The sequence below is a fragment of the Neophocaena asiaeorientalis genome, unplaced genomic scaffold (assembly GCF_003031525.2).
Source record: "Neophocaena asiaeorientalis asiaeorientalis breed wild unplaced genomic scaffold, Neophocaena_asiaeorientalis_V1.1 scaffold547, whole genome shotgun sequence".
Lineage (NCBI taxonomy): Eukaryota > Metazoa > Chordata > Mammalia > Artiodactyla > Phocoenidae > Neophocaena > Neophocaena asiaeorientalis.
Genome location: NW_020185330.1, coordinates 27,022 through 43,392, shown reverse-complemented (window position 1 = coordinate 43,392; position 16,371 = coordinate 27,022). Strand labels below are relative to the sequence as shown.

The 16,371-nt window shown below is 40.2% G+C and overlaps 3 protein-coding genes across 3 annotated transcripts in view; 1 reads left to right on the top strand and 2 right to left on the bottom strand.

Moving 5' to 3' along the window:
* The window catches only part of PYGL (glycogen phosphorylase L), a 58,608-nt gene extending 42,840 nt beyond the window's left edge, over nt 1-15,768 (top strand). Inside the window, exon 20 of the mRNA XM_024734735.1 lies at nt 14,309-15,768. Coding sequence (XP_024590503.1) covers nt 14,309-14,321 — 13 coding nt within the window. The 3' untranslated portion in view covers nt 14,322-15,768. The remainder of the gene's footprint in view (nt 1-14,308) is intronic.
* On the bottom strand, nt 1,154-3,468 carry LOC112392876 (protein ABHD12B-like). Its single transcript, XM_024734756.1, has 3 exons — nt 3,464-3,468; nt 2,450-2,598; nt 1,154-2,083 (listed from the first exon to the last, which is right to left on the bottom strand). Exons 1-3 carry the CDS (start codon nt 3,466-3,468, stop codon nt 1,959-1,961), a joined length of 279 nt encoding a protein of 92 aa, XP_024590524.1. The 3' UTR covers nt 1,154-1,958.
* Nucleotides 2,799-13,313, bottom strand: LOC112392857 (protein ABHD12B-like; the record flags this gene model as incomplete). The annotated part of the gene is made up of 4 exons (XM_024734733.1): nt 2,799-3,638; nt 10,622-10,701; nt 12,696-12,733; nt 13,156-13,313. Coding segments are annotated over 4 exons (384 nt in total), but the record flags the coding sequence as incomplete, so codon positions are not given.
* Nucleotides 15,769-16,371: the final 603 nt, after the last annotated feature.

The following is a 16,371-nucleotide window of genomic DNA, read 5'->3' as shown; positions in this document are numbered from 1 at the left end:
GAGTGGCATGGACTTATATACACTACCAAATGTAAAATAGATAGCTAGTGGGAAGCAGCCGCATAGCACAGGGAGATCAGCTGGGTGCTTTGCGACCACCTAGAGGGGTGGGATAAGGAGGGTGGGAGGGAGACCCACTAAAAGGGAGGGGAGATAGGGATATACATATGCATACAGCTGATTCACTTTGTTATACAGCAGAAACTTACACAACACTGTAAAGCAATTATACTCCAATAAAGATGTTAATAAAAAATAAATAGCTTCTTATACTTTTTACATAAAATTATGAGATATATATTTTATTTAGATATATAGATGTATATTTTTTATTTAGGATAAAACCTTAATTGGTCCTGTTTTCAAACCCCAGTGGAGTATTTGGGATTCAGTGTAAACCTATTGGAGTATCTACTTTCTGAAAAAAACAGGAAAAGAGAAGTCGGTGAATAAAGTCTCCCATGGGACTGTTTGCCTGCATGGTAGCTAATGTTCTAGAGTAGTGTTTTTCGAGCTCTGGCTGTGAGCCACGGGATAAATTTCTTACGTGGCATCTAGCAGACAATGAATGTTAGTCTCTTCCTTTCCCCCGTAGTTTAAAGGGAGATGAGGTATCTTCATTCAAAATGAAGCATGGGAAATAAGGCTTACATGCCAAAACATTGTAACTATGGCAGAAATTACCAATTAGGATTTCTGTAAGAGTGAAAAATACTTTCTTTTTCATTTTAGAGAAATATAATCTAAAATAGGAGAAAAGCACAGTCTGCCCTGTCCAGCTCCCAACTGTGAAACAAATGTATTTATGATTCATTACAATTTACTCCTGTCACTTTCCCCATAAATTGTACTTGGATGTGCTTGGCCTGATGTTTGTCATACAGCTTGTTGGGCACTCAGGCCCTGAGCCTTAGATGCACATCAATTTAATTTAATTCAATTAAACAAGTATAATTCTTGTTTACAGAATCCAAAGGCCTGGAACATCATGGTACTCAGAAACATAGCCGCCGCAGGGAAATTCTCCAGTGACCGCACAATTAAGGAGTATGCCCGGGACATCTGGAACATGGAGCCTTCTGACATAAAGATTTCCCTGTCCCGTGAACCCAGCAGTGGGGTGGACAAAGCCAATGGAAAGTAAGTTGTCCTGAGTAAAATAGTCCTGAGAAAAAATAGCTTCTTACTGGACTTCAACATTTTCACAACATTCTTTGATTTTGTTTTGTTTTATTAAATAATAATCTAGTTAAGTATCTCTGGGAATTGGGAGGGAAAGTCTATGACTATATTAGGGCTAAAAATACAGTGTTAATTTCCAAAGGCTACATGAGTGCCAAATCTTACTATTTTATAGCAGATTGAACAGCATGCTAGGACTTTCCCCAATGCTATTCAGAAAGCTAGAAAACAGCTTGGAACTTTTTAATGCCATTTAAATTAACGAAACTGAAATACAAATTATTTAACTACATTGGAGCATCTTTCTTGCTACTGCTTGCTGTCTAGGTGCAAATCAAAAACCACCTTATCCACAGATATCCCCAGAATGTTTGGTAACTGTACATTTTTAGATGGGATCAAATTTTTACCAAATTCTGATTCTCCACAGTGAAGTTTTGGCATGTTCCACAAAGTAGACTATGACAAGCTAAACAAGAACATTCCATAATGCCCAGCATCCATGCTTTCTCTTACTAAAATGGCAAGTGACTTGTAGAAATGTCAGTAACTTCAGCTCACCCAAGCAGCCCAGTACAGTTTTACATAAAATAAGAAATATACACCACAAGTGGTGTTTGGACCAAGTCTTCGCTCTCCGCTGTACTCAGACCTCACGCGCACTGCTGGCTCAGAAAATCTCTGCAGGAAAAGGACTTAGATGAGCTCACATGCGTTCCCCACCTCATGGTCTAAGTAAACCAGAGCAGCCCTCATTGCATTTAGCAAAGCAAATCTTACCTCACGGTTTTTAACAGTGTGGTGCTTTTACACAGGAAGGTGTGTTGGAGGCCAGGAGGAAAGATCACCGTCTTCACCCTCTCTTTGTTCCTATATGCACTGTGTGCAATTTCATAGAGCTGCAAGGGGCAGAAAGACAAAGACTCAAAGGCTGCTCATTGAAGCAGTTGTTTTCCTAGTCTCATTTTCCTAAAAGGGTATGGAAACAGCCAACTTAAGGAGTTAGTCCCATTAAGTCAGAGATAATGGGCACCCTGCATATCCCTGAGTGGTTGCCTCTACAACCAAGGAGCTGAAAGCTGCACAGCTCGTGGAACGGTAGCAACAGTGTATTGTATACACCAGGCGGCACAGCAATTCAGGGGTGCAGAGAACCCCTTATAATGTCAGAGACCCTTCTTTAGGCCCTAATCAAAGTTTGGCTGGCTGAGAAAATGGTGAAATTAGTAGAGTATGTTTCTGTCAGCCGCTGAACTTAGTTTACCTTTTTTTCCAAATTCCAAAGGCACTGTTTTGTCATCCTCACCGTGTATGATAAGAAGGGGAGAAGACAGGAATTTAACACTAGGAACAAGTGGAAGAAAAGCTTTCAGTTCAAGAAATATACATTGAGATTTCTCCTCTTCTAAGTTAAGCCTTTAGCAAAACATGAGGTTTGCCCAAAATAAAGGAATGCTCTTTCCATCCCTCCCAGGAAATACAACTTCATATATAATAAGCTTCATATAGTGACTTTTTTTTCCTCCAGGCAAGATTCTTCTGTTTACTCATACAATTTACTTAGCTTATTTGATTTAATTTATTCTTTCTTTGATTTTGTTTTGTTTTATTAAATAATAATCTAGTTAAGTATCTCTGGGAATTGGGAGGGAAAGTCTATGACTATATTAGGGCTAAAAATACAGTGTTAATTTCCAAAGGCTACATGAGTGCCAAATCTTACTATTTTATAGCAGATTGAACAGCATGCTAGGACTTTCCCCAATGCTATTCAGAAAGCTAGAAAACAGCTTGGAACTTTTTAATGCCATTTAAATTAACGAAACTGAAATACAAATTATTTAACTACATTGGAGCATCTTTCTTGCTACTGCTTGCTGTCTAGGTGCAAATCAAAAACCACCTTATCCACAGATATCCCCAGAATGTTTGGTAACTGTACATTTTTAGATGGGATCAAATTTTTACCAAATTCTGATTCTCCACAGTGAAGTTTTGGCATGTTCCACAAAGTAGACTATGACAAGCTAAACAAGAACATTCCATAATGCCCAGCATCCATGCTTTCTCTTACTAAAATGGCAAGTGACTTGTAGAAATGTCAGTAACTTCAGCTCACCCAAGCAGCCCAGTACAGTTTTACATAAAATAAGAAATATACACCACAAGTGGTGTTTGGACCAAGTCTTCGCTCTCCGCTGTACTCAGACCTCACGCGCACTGCTGGCTCAGAAAATCTCTGCAGGAAAAGGACTTAGATGAGCTCACATGCGTTCCCCACCTCATGGTCTAAGTAAACCAGAGCAGCCCTCATTGCATTTAGCAAAGCAAATCTTACCTCACGGTTTTTAACAGTGTGGTGCTTTACACAGGAAGGTGTGTTGGAGGCCAGGAGGAAAGATCACCGTCTTCACCCTCTCTTTGTTCCTATATGCACTGTGTGCAATTTCATAGAGCTGCAAGGGGCAGAAAGACAAAGACTCAAAGGCTGCTCATTGAAGCAGTTGTTTTCCTAGTCTCATTTTCCTAAAAGGGTATGGAAACAGCCAACTTAAGGAGTTAGTCCCATTAAGTCAGAGATAATGGGCACCCTGCATATCCCTGAGTGGTTGCCTCTACAACCAAGGAGCTGAAAGCTGCACAGCTCGTGGAACGGTGGCAACAGTGTATTGTATACACCAGGCGGCACAGCAATTCAGGGGTGCAGAGAACCCCTTATAATGTCAGAGACCCTTCTTTAGGCCCTAATCAAAGTTTGGCTGGCTGAGAAAATGGTGAAATTAGTAGAGTATGTTTCTGTCAGCCGCTGAACTTAGTTTACCTTTTTTTCCAAATTCCAAAGGCACTGTTTTGTCATCCTCACCGTGTATGATAAGAAGGGGAGAAGACAGGAATTTAACACTAGGAACAAGTGGAAGAAAAGCTTTCAGTTCAAGAAATATACATTGAGATTTCTCCTCTTCTAAGTTAAGGCTTTAGCAAAACATGAGGTTTGCCCAAAATAAAGGAATGCTCTTTCCATCCCTCCCAGGAAATACAACTTCATATATAATAAGCTTCATATAGTGACTTTTTTTTCCTCCAGGCAAGATTCTTCTGTTTACTCATACAATTTACTTAGCTTATTTGATTTAATTTATTCCTGTGTGATTTTTGAAAATAAGGAACAAAAACACTGAATTTGTACAGAATTAGCAGAACCTCACCTTTTCCTTATTCTGCCTTATTTCATAATATCTGGAATGTTTTAATTAAATGAAAACAAAGTAAGTCAAAACCAAAAAATAACAAGAACTACCACAGGACCAAGGAGAACTCTTTGTAGCAATTTGTTTACATTTCCCCATAAATGTACAGGATGGACATGAGATCAATAGGTTTGATTAGCCTCCTGGTCAACTTCCTATCTGGTAATTCAAAAAGGCTATGACATGAAGAATGACTAATAGTGCTTCCCTGTCCCCTTCCAAATTCTGATACATTCCACCCCTGCCACAGTGACTCGCTGTTACTCCTGAGGATGGTAGATCCCGCAAGTGTGCTGAAATAGAAAAAATACTGATAACGACTGCCTATTTGTAGGCACTCGAGATTCTCCAACTGTGAGAGGCTAACTTGCCAGATTCTAGTCACTGGACTTGCTGTTGGGTTATTCGGCTGGATGGTGTATGGATTTTGGTTACATGGGGAATAAGACCTAGAACTCAGAGATTCCTCCAAGGAATACTAGGTTAGACCGTACAGGACCTTTAAAGGGTCCTGAAACACCCTAAACCTACAACTCCCTTTATAACTTCAGAGAAAGTACTGAATTGGTAAAGTCACTAAATTAGACATAAGGATAATACCAAATACTAAAAATTTGTAGATACTGTAGATACCTTACCCCAAATCCTAGTGCCCATCTAAGAATTCTCACCTACTCATTCAGACTGGTCATCTCCCCATTCAATAAGTCACATGAGAATTACCCACCAGATCCTATAGATATAGTAATAATGGACATCTTTACGTCATTAAGTTACTTTTCATCACTGAGGAAGACTAGTTCGTCTTTCCTCAGGGCATCCATAACCGTGCTTAAAAATCCTGGAAGTTTCCAGTAAATCTATTTTTTAAAAAGGAAAAAAAAATTGAAACATGGCCTATAGCTATGTCATTTGTTATAGTTTCCCACTATGAACTGTAGTAATATAGAGAGTAGTGAGTTTCTAAATATAATAAACTTTTTTTTGGAAATATAACTTTTATGTTTTAAAAGTAATTCACATTATTGTAGGAAATTTGGAAAATAGAAGAAAGAAGAAACAAATCACACATAATCCCACCATCCATAGATAATCACATTAAACATTTTGTGGTTTTTACTTATCTTTTTTTAAAGTACAAGTAGCACCACTAACTTATTTCTTCATACTCATAAAGGAGCAGTGATATGCATAATCTAAAAATTGCTTCTACAGTGAACTGCAGAATAATTAAGTGGTTTAGTTGGGGAAAAGAATATTCTGATTAGTTAGAAATTCTGATAAAGTATACAATACATAGATAAAGTATACAATACATAGATATACAAAGTATACAATACATAGATAATTGGCTTTAAAGGATTTGAACATTATAAACTGTTGAATATGATTTAATATTGCAATGCTTTAAAAAGGCATTTTAGGTTTTAATAATGACCACAGGACTCCAAATATAACAATTATCATTCTAAACATACTGAATTTCCTCATTAATGGAAAGTTCCAGTAAAAAGAATGCTAGCTAAATCAGCTCTTGCCATATTTTGATTAAGTCGAAAGGTAAATTAGCTTATATGCCCTAAAAACATCCATTTCAACTGAAAATGAGGAAAGGACATAAACCCTGAGCAATACTGCACCTTCCTCAAACTTTTAACCCTGCCTCTAAACTACTCCCAAGTCCATTCAGTTCTCTCCATTTCCACTAATCACCCAGCCTAACCCAGCCCTCATCTCTTGCTTGGATTACACCAACAATCCAGGTGGCTTCCTGTTCCACCCTCGCCCTGCTGTAACCCAGTTCCCACAGGGAAACCAGAGTGATCATTTTAACGTGCAGCTCTCATCACATCCCTCTTTTGCTTCACATCCTTCAAAGGCACGTGGATTAAACCCAAGCATCACCTTGGCCTTGGAGGCCTTACAGAATCTGGCTACAGCCTCTGTCGCCTATCACTAAGCCCACTCCTCTCCACCCCCAGGCCCTGCTGTCTTCTGCTCCTGGAACACGTCAGCCTGGATCCCACTGCAGGGCCCTTGCCTTTCTCTTCCCTCAGCCGAGACCTCCAAATTCTGCCATGACAACTGGCTCCTTGTCATGCAAGTCTCAGTTTAGATGATACTTCTTCAAAGAGGTCCTCCCCTAACGAGCCATCGAACCTTGTCCCCCCATCACCTCCCAGTCATTCCTTTCACATCATTTTATTACTTTTACAGCACTTCTCACTATTCAAAATCCTCTTATTGCATACTTGTCTTCTATGTGCCTCTCCAGCAACTATACAAACTTCATAGGAGCTTAGACCACAACTTTCTTATTCCCTGTGGTATCCCCAGAACCTAGAAAAGTTCCTGGTACCTAATAGACACCTGATAAATATTTGCTAAAGAAGGAATGAATCGACTGTACAAATATCCCTGATGTACACTTTAAGCTATTATCTGTCATTTTCATCAGTGTGACTGAATTTCATTCAGAGTTTATTCCTTGGAACAGATTTGCAAAGAGAAAAGACCACCAAAGTATATTATGTGTATTCCTCTGCGGTGCTGAGCAGGGAGGGGGGTGCAATGTAGTAAGTGGGACGTTGCCAAGGGAAGGGAGTGGGTACAGAATAGGTAGGCTGGGGCCATAAATGCAAACGTCTGCTTTGCAGTTTAAAAAGAAAAGAATTATGTTCAGGTTCAGTGTAGAAGCAAGTTTTAGATTTCTGCTTGTCACTGCTCCTTTATGAGTATGGAGAAATAAGAGTTAGTGGTCACTGCCCCAGCGCTATAATACATCATTTGCTGTAGTCTCCCACTATGAACTGTAGTAATAGAATAGTAACTTTCCAAATATAAGGACCTTTAAAAAAATTTTTTTTTCCTGATTATAAAAAGGAAATTCATGCCTGGTAGGGAATTTGGTAGGGAAATGGGTACAGAATATGCAGGTCGAGGTCAGTAAAGGCAAACTTCTTCTGCTTCACAGTTTTGACATGGGCCTGCTGCTTGCAGAAACCTGCGTGGTTTCCCAGGGTCGGTCTGGCCTGCATTTTTTGCGTGGTCTCACAGCAAATGACTCGCGTTTGGGGACAGTCTGGAAATCCCAATACTGCTTCTCTTTCCCTTCCTTCCTTTGCCCTTGCTTGCTAAGGGCAAGATTTCTTGGTTTTCTCTTTCCTTTGTCTTCTGGTTCTGCTACCCCTGGAATCAGGACTCCTCTGAGGAGAATTCAGTAAGAGAAGCCCTTCAGCAATTCATCTCAAATTACGAAGGCATAAGGAGAAACCGCGCCCCAGTCAGTCTACTCCCCTTATCCCTCACTCCTCTCCAGCCAGAAGTGCCCCTCGAGACTCACAGGTCAGACCACCCCTCCAGCCCAGACCACAGCGAGGGGCTCCTAATTGTTTCCCTGGCTTCAAATTCCACCAGATAAATATTCTTAAAATACCAGTTACCTGAAATCTGCTGTTACAAAGCTTTGGGAGTGGAACACTATCTATTTAAACAGACAAAAAACTCCTATCTTGGCTGTAAGCCCATCCGCATCTGGCCACAGTCTTTCATCCCAAAAGCTGCACACCTCCATCTGACTGCCTGGAGTTAGAAAATGCAGGATCGAGTCCCGTTTCCTCTCTATAGGGTATGTGGCAATTGGGCAAGCCTTTAAGCCTCCATTTCGCTCAGTGGAGGCAATGGTGCCAGACTCAGAGGTGCTGTGAGGATTTAAAAGAATGACGAGTGTGAAAGATCTTATATAGAGGTCCTCCGTGACTCTCAGGTATTTCATAACATAATCACCCCATTCTGGCCCCGTGCCTTGGCTCACATTCTCCCCTCCTGTCTGTATTTTCTAACTGCTCTCCCTCGCCTTCAAGAAATGAGCTTAGATCCTATCTCCTTGTAAGTCATCATCGGTCACACCTGCACACAAGACCCTTCTCTTCCCTGAATTCTCCCTACCCTGATATTATTGTTCTGGGTCCTCCCCTAACACCTAACTTAGTCTACTGTATTATAGAAAGAGTGGAAAAAAGGAACAAGCATTTGTTGAATGCCCATATTTTTGCACGATTATTTTACTTAATTCAACACAACCCTATGCAGTACCAAGCTCATTATAGAAATAGGAAAAATACAACAAAGGGAGATAATTTACCAAAGTCATAATTGGTTAGTGGCAGAGGCCAAATATGAACCCAAATCCAAATCTGTCTAGCTTCGTAGCCCATGGTCTTTTTCCACTATGCTGAGTAATGAAATTGACTCCCAACTGATGCTCGGAAATCCACATCATTACTTTATACCCCCCGTTAATTTCCTATCTCCCCAACTAGACAAGAAACGTCTTGAGGGTAAGGACCTATGCCTTTCACTACATCCGTGTCTCATCCCACCTACACTTTTTTATTCAACAGTAATGTTCAAAATTACGGCACTCCACTGATAATAAAAATAGCTAACGGCCATTGAGTGCTTACTCTGTATCAGGCACTATCATACATGCTTTTCATATGTGAATCTACCACAACAATCTTGATAGACTGTGATTACACCCATTTATAGATGAAGCATTAAAAACAGTTAGTCCAAGATTACACAGCTGTTAAGTGACACCCCTGGGGAAAAAAACCCAGAAAGTCTGACACCAGAGCCATGGTTCTTAAAGAAAATATTTTAAAAACGTTTCTGTGAAGGTATCAGAGACCTACCAAAGTAATGAGGTCTTGAGTGGCCTAGATCCCAGAGAGAAGGGAAGCCCAGAGAGGTGAGCCTGACAGTCAATACACTTTTCTCCTTGAGACAGCTGCCAAGTCAGAAGAAAGCCAGAAAGTAGAGGCAAAAGAACACAGAACAGATGACACAAATAGAAAACAGAGAGAGTAGATTTAAGCCTAAATAATATCATAATTACATTAAATATACACAGACTAAATACTACGATTAACAGACGTTTGTCATACTGAAAAAGAAATCAAAACTGTACTATATGTTGCTTACAAAAGATAAATATAAGATTTCAGAAAAGTTGAAAGTCAAGGAATAGAAAATGACATATCATGCAAACACTACTCAAGACAAAGGTATATTAATATTGGACAAAGTTGACTTTATGTTAAGAAGCATTGGGACTTCCCTGGTGCGCAGTGGTTAAGAATCTGCCTGCCAATGCAGGGGACATGGGTTTGATCCCTGGTCCAGGAAGATCCCACACGCCGCGGAGCAACTAAGCCCATGCGCCACAACTACTGAGCCTGTGCTCTAGAGCCCGTGAGCCACAACTACTGAGCCCACATGCCACAACTACTGAAGCCCATGCGCCTAGAGCCCATGCTTCACAACAAGAGAAGCCACTGCAATGAGAAGCCCACGCACTGCAACGAAGAGTAGCCCCCGCCTGGCGCAACCAGAGAAAGCCTGCACGCAGCAATGGAGACCTAACACAGCCAAAAATTTAATTAATTAATTAATTTTTTTAAAAAAGTACCCTTAAGATGCCTTCCAAGATTAATTGACAATTTACAAACTTGGGCCATATGTCCCCTCTAAGAATCTTACCCACCCCCCTCTCATTTGCTAACATTTCTATGGAGGTATGACTATAAGCAACTGAGCATCAGACATGGAATGAAATTATAAAATTAGGATAATATATACAACAGATTAAAAAAAAACACATCTTGTCAGTCAATTCTTTATCTTCTTGGAAAGATCATCTTCTCTACCTGGGATGCTGTGTAAAACCATTCAGCAACTTCCTTGAATTCTCTAGAGACTTCCTTCTCATAAAATAATGAAAGATGTGGTTGACATTCATAGGGCTGAAAATGATGTATGAGAGGTCTGTTTTCACTTTAAAAGGAATAATAAATAAACAAACCTAAGTCAAGTCTATCTATGAAAAATATTATAAAAGATACGAGGTACAGTTAGTTAATGGGGAAAAAAAGCTTTGGCTCAATCTATTAGAAGGAAATAAAAGGACTACAAAATCCAAAAGCCGTTGTGCCCCCCTTTAATAGCAACTGTCTAATAACCTATCACAAGTTAGAACAACTTAGAAATATATAAAACTAGTTAAGAAAAGGAAAATTGTAAGTTAGAATAACTTAGAAATATATAAAACTAGTTAAGAAAAGGAAAATTGTTAATAAACGTGTGGAAACAACCTACACTTTGACATCTTGTAAAGATCTATCACTCACCTTTAACAAGGGATAATTGATTCTTGCAACCCATATGTTGGTAAATGGAGCCTCCAAGATAATAGCATCAACTGGAAATCCTTGAAAAGAAGAAAAAAGAAATAACTCCCCTATCATATTTCAATACTATCTTTCCTAAATAAGGGATCTTCAAGGTCTTGTACATGAACTACCTACATCAAAATCAGTTGTGAATCTTATTAATAATGCAAACTCATGAACCCACACCAGAGTCCAGTCAGAAGTCAGTATCTAGGGGGTGGGGAGTGTGAGAATGTGCATTTTTAACTAGCACCCTCGCTAAAGGGATTTCATTCCTAGGTACATGATAATTCAAAACCACTACCTTCTTCTAAAACACAAACAGATTTTCATGACTTGGATAATTTAAGAAAGCAAAGTACTACAGGAAGGGAGAGTGTTCGGCAGAGGCTGACGAGGTTGTTTTGGCCAACACTCCCTCTGAAAACAAAAGATCTAAACATTGGAGTTACTGTATATGTACTTTAAAATAACTTACTGAAAATAACAAATGGTAAAATAGTAAAATATTTATTAAAACTTTAATGTTAAAGAAAATTTCGTATGATATATTGAACAGGGTATAATTAAGTTAGAGCACAAAGAGAAAAATGTCTGGAAAACTCAGAAAAGAACACTGGAAACATATAAGACATGGGAACAGATTAAAAAAAAAATATATATATATATAATTATAGTCCCAGATAAAGAGAAGACAAAGAATGGAGCAGGCATAATATTTGAAGATATAATGACCAACAGTTTTCCAAAATGGATGAGTATCAGGCCACAGTTAAGCAGGATAAGTACCAAGAATACCTAGGAAAATCAGAGTAAAAATGCTGAAAAACAAAGAAAAAAAGAAATCTCAAAAATAACCAAAAGAAAAAGTAAACATTATCTTTAAAGGAGCAACAGTAAGACTGGCAGCTGACTTTCTAATGAAACTGTAAAAGCAAGAACAAAGTGGATGACATCTTAGAAAGGTTGAAATAAATGACTGCCACTCTAGAACTCTATGCCCAGGAAAAATAGCCTTCAAAAATGAAGATGAAATAAAGACATTTTCAGACCAAAACTGAGAGAAATCTTCACCAACAGACAGGTGGAAGAAAAATCCCAGATGGAAGCACAGCGATGCTGGAAATAAACAGCAAAGAAAAGGGTAAATCTAAATACTGACTTTATAGTATGAGAATAATCATTTTTATGGAGTATGTAATATAGAGAAAATTAAAATACATGGTAGCAAGAGTTCATAAGTTGGGGACTTAATGTAATTAAAATGTCCTAAGGTAATTGCATTATCCAGGAAGTCAAGTATTCATTTATGTGGGAATTTAATTCAGGTAATTCATCATTGTCAACATTGAAGGAGCCATGAGAGTTTAGAGGACCAATGAAATGACATTTCTTTTATTTCCATAAGTAATTAAGATTGTGTATAGCAGGTGACACACTTTAAAATGTTTACGGTAACTCACCCTGACCTGTATTGCCACGTAAAGTTTAAGATACACTGCAAGTGATTACAAGCTTTTAACACGTATCAAGATCACCTGGCCTTAGTCACAGGGATTCCATTTTATGAAGACAGCTAGGATCCACCTAGCTGTCACCTGTGTTTCTAACAAACACCCCCTGCAGATTGACAAAGGCAGTTCTCAGAACACTTTGAGAAACACTGATATAAATATTATGTAAGGAGGGCTGCAGAAAGCAAGTCCTGCCTATTACTTCATAATGTATTATTTTCCTCCCCTGTAATCCAGATTACTCCATAACAACACTTATTATCACTTCACAGTGAGGGCTCTTTTAAGGTAATTTTAACTCTTTCCTTAGTATTTACTTTTAATTTCATAACTCTGAAAAGCAGGTATTGTGTATATTAAACAGAAAAAAGAGTTTATTAGACTATCAGGAACTGTCTAAAGTTGGGGCGCTCCAGGTATCTCTGTGTTCACATTGTGCCCAATAGGCTCTTCGCTGTTTTTCTTTTCCCACATCAAGCCAAGAAATTATACGATGTAAAATAAGCATTTTATCATACCTTTCTCTTCTAGAACTTTTGCAGCATTTGTTGCAACTCTGTAAAGCAATGAAAATTAGTACATATGCGAAGCAGTGACTTAACAGTCAAGTAAACAGTACAAAATGCAACATCCAGTATGAGCATCTGATGAAAGCTTTTGACCCTCGCATGTGCACAGACACAAAATTTTTCACAGGATGTCAAGGGGTTCCACTGGCCCTAAACAAGAATGCTTTCATTTAAAACGCTCAAGGAGAGTTCTGGAATGGGCTTCAGTGTCATAGACAGCCGGAGAGCTAGACCCTCCCTCATATTACAGACAGGCATGCTGAGGTGTAAGGTCACTAGCCCCACGTGGAACCTGAGAGAAACTATCTATCTCCTAGCTCAAGGGTCCTCCTGCTGCCCACTGCTGCCTATAATATGACACTAACGCCCCAAGGACCCACCGCAGCACCCATCTTCAGACCCCACTCACCCTGTTCCCAGAGAGTGGCCCCAGAGACACACAGGGGTGGTACCATTTCTCTCCTCGGTCCATTCATAGACACAGACGGCATCCGCAGTCAGCCCATCCTCCGTGGGTTTACCCGTCGAGTCCCCGAACCCTGGCAGCAAGGAAAGGCAAACACAATATCACTGCCTCCAAAATGAGGGCTATCAAAAGACCCCTTCTTACTGAAAAATCTTTGTACACTTTTCCTAACACATACCTCCGTAGTCAACAGACAAGACATGAAAACCACCGTCACTCAGCACCTAGATGACAAAGGAGCTGTGATCACTTTAATTGGGAGATGTAAACAGAAAAGGTGGTCTCACCTCCTCCACACTTCCTAATCCTGGTTATGATGGCTTAATAGGTAGGGAAAAATGCATATCTGAAATCTGGTGTTTGACTTCAAACTTGAGAAGATCAGGCTCAACGGGAAAGAAGGAAAGCAGCATGGCAGAATAGGACCACACAGCCTGGGTCACACCTGGCTCTGTCGCTTAGCAGCTGTCTGACCTTGGGAAAGCCACTTAACATCTAACTGTGTAAATATAGTCTGAGAAGTGAAAAATAATACCTTCAGGATCGTTGGAAGGTTGCATGAGATTATGTATTAAAGTATCTTGGTACATAGTAAATGCCTTTTTTAAGGAATTTCCTGGAGGATAAGAACTCCACACAGAGTTGTAGTAGAAGGAAGCAAATAACGGGGAGATATTTATATTAAGTATGAAAAGATAAAGAGTTAATATTGATCAAAAATAAAGAGATCACTTGGTTACATGAAACCACTGCCAGCCACAAATAGATAAATGAGAAAAGAATATAAAAACATAATTTTAAATGAAAAAAAATACAGTGATAGACGAAGGGAAGGGAGATAAAAGGGGACAAAAGTTGACTGTGCAGGCACTTTTAAATCTTTACTTAATTCTCACAACAGTCCTACAAGGTATGTGTTCTCCACATTTTACAGAGAAAGAAACCGAGCCTTGGAGAGCTTAAGTAACTTGTTCACAGACACCCAAATGGCCAGCAGCAGAACCAAGATTCACACCTGGGCCTGCCTGTGTCCAAACATTGTGACAGAAATCACTACCATGCTGCTAGCATCTGATCTCACACCTTTCTTTTTCAGGTTAGACAAATAACCAGGAGAGAGGGCAATGCTTCTTGGTGTCATAGCCCACGCGCCTGTGTCAGGGTGAATGACCCACAGCTCCCCTCTGCTGCCGCCTTCCCCCAAGTGAGCACCGGCTGCCCGGACCGCTAGCGCTTTTCAACGTAAGCATTTGATTGAACTGCTGACAATCCATCTCCTTCCACTGCTGCACAGCAAAACCTATTTCTAAGAATACATCTAGAAGCTAAAGGAAAATAAGTTCCAGAAAGTGGCTTTTCAGAAAAAGGGATGATATAATCAAGTTCACTAAAGGAAGATCTGCCTGCATCCTCTCCACTCTGCCATGAGGTGCAAGATGAAGTGAAGGAGAGAGACTCACAGCCCTGGAGGTACAAGAAATACTTTTTTCCAAAAGAACCACAGTCTACTCTGTATTAACCACATAAAAGGGAGATAAAGATGATTCAAAAGGCAGAGGATTCTTTAAAAAAGCATTTGAATTTGTTTTAGAGCCAAGTTTCTTAAACCTTAGTGCGTCATGGAGCCCTTTGAACATGTAATTAAAGCTATGGACCCGCTGCCCTGAAAAATGTATCCACTCTTCAAATTTTGTGTACAATTTTGGGTTGGGAGTTCATGGACCCTCTGGGGCTTCTATGGATCCCAAGTATAGAACCACTGCTTTCATCAAGGTTCCCTGCGATCTGTCATTTGGCCTCCTTCCAGCTCAGTACTGCTGAGAGCAAGCTGAGACTTCGGGCAGGAGACAGGAAGGTGCAGCTGACCCCAAACCAGGAAATCTGCGATAACTGAGGGCAAGAGCGGATTCACTCAGAGGGCAGACGTGACTGTGTGATTCACATGACCCTTTAAATAAAAATGCATTGTAACGCCGTGCCCAAGTCTACACAATCAGAACAAGGTTAAGCAATGTTGAAAAATGTTGATTTCACAGGAAATCTCTGTAAATGTGACTCTGAAACATACACCTCAGGAAAGCCCCTTGAGCAAAGGCAAGTCTTGACAAGGCCATCTTCTGACACAAAAAGACAGTGAGTAAAAGAGACAGAGGCAGGGGAGCCGAGGGGCAGATTCCAGACCTTGTCACTGAGTTTGAAGTGTCCTCCCAGAGACAGAGCGAGGTCTGCGGGGTCTCTGAGGCACATCGCCCCTCCCCCATGCTGAGACCCGCAGTCACAGCCAATACTCATCACCCACCATAATGACACAGGCCCACAGAGGGACTGGCAGTGCACCAAAGGACAGCCAGCCTCCTGGGAGGTGCTCTTGGTTACCAAGCAAGGTTGGGACCACAGAGAGCAGGCCGAGGCATCAGTATTCCAGACTAGAATTAGTCAGGTGGCCCCCAGTAGCCGTGATCAGAATTCCAGGTGATCTCTCCTAGGGAATCCATACTTTTGATTAATAGGATTCGTGCCAAATAAATGAATCTCCGTGCGGTTCTGTGAGAAGACCACTGATGTGGAAACTGCTCTTCCTTTTCTCCATACCTCATGCCTACTCCCTACCCAGTCGTCCATGGATTTGATCCATCATTTCTGACACTCTTAGGGAGTAAAGGAACCATTGCCTTCTTTGAAATCAGTATCCAAATTTTGGAAGTTAGTTTCCCTTTCAGTTAAGGATCCACATTATTCTACATATAGAATATATAGATTTTTTTAAAAGAGAAGCCTATTGCCAGAACACCCTCAAATTTCAACAAAGGGAAAAAAATATGTGAAGGGATGCTTACAGACCTAAAAACTGAGCTCTGCCTTACATTCCCCCACAGGGCTGAAATACTCTTTCACTCTGTAAAAAAAAAAAACATCCAAGCAAAGGCAACTGACTTGTGTTCTGCACCGCCATGAAGATAAACAATAATTGGGTTGCCGTCATGGAGGGCTGCTTCGTAGCAGCTACAGCCCTTCCCCTTAGCATCCTCCCCCCACCGGCAGCTAGAAACTGTGTGCCTGGAAAGCAAGGAAAGGTTTCAGCCAACATGGACAGAGAGAAGACTTCTCTATCCTTGCCAAAGTCTGAAACCTCCTTATGTCAATCAGATACATATTTAT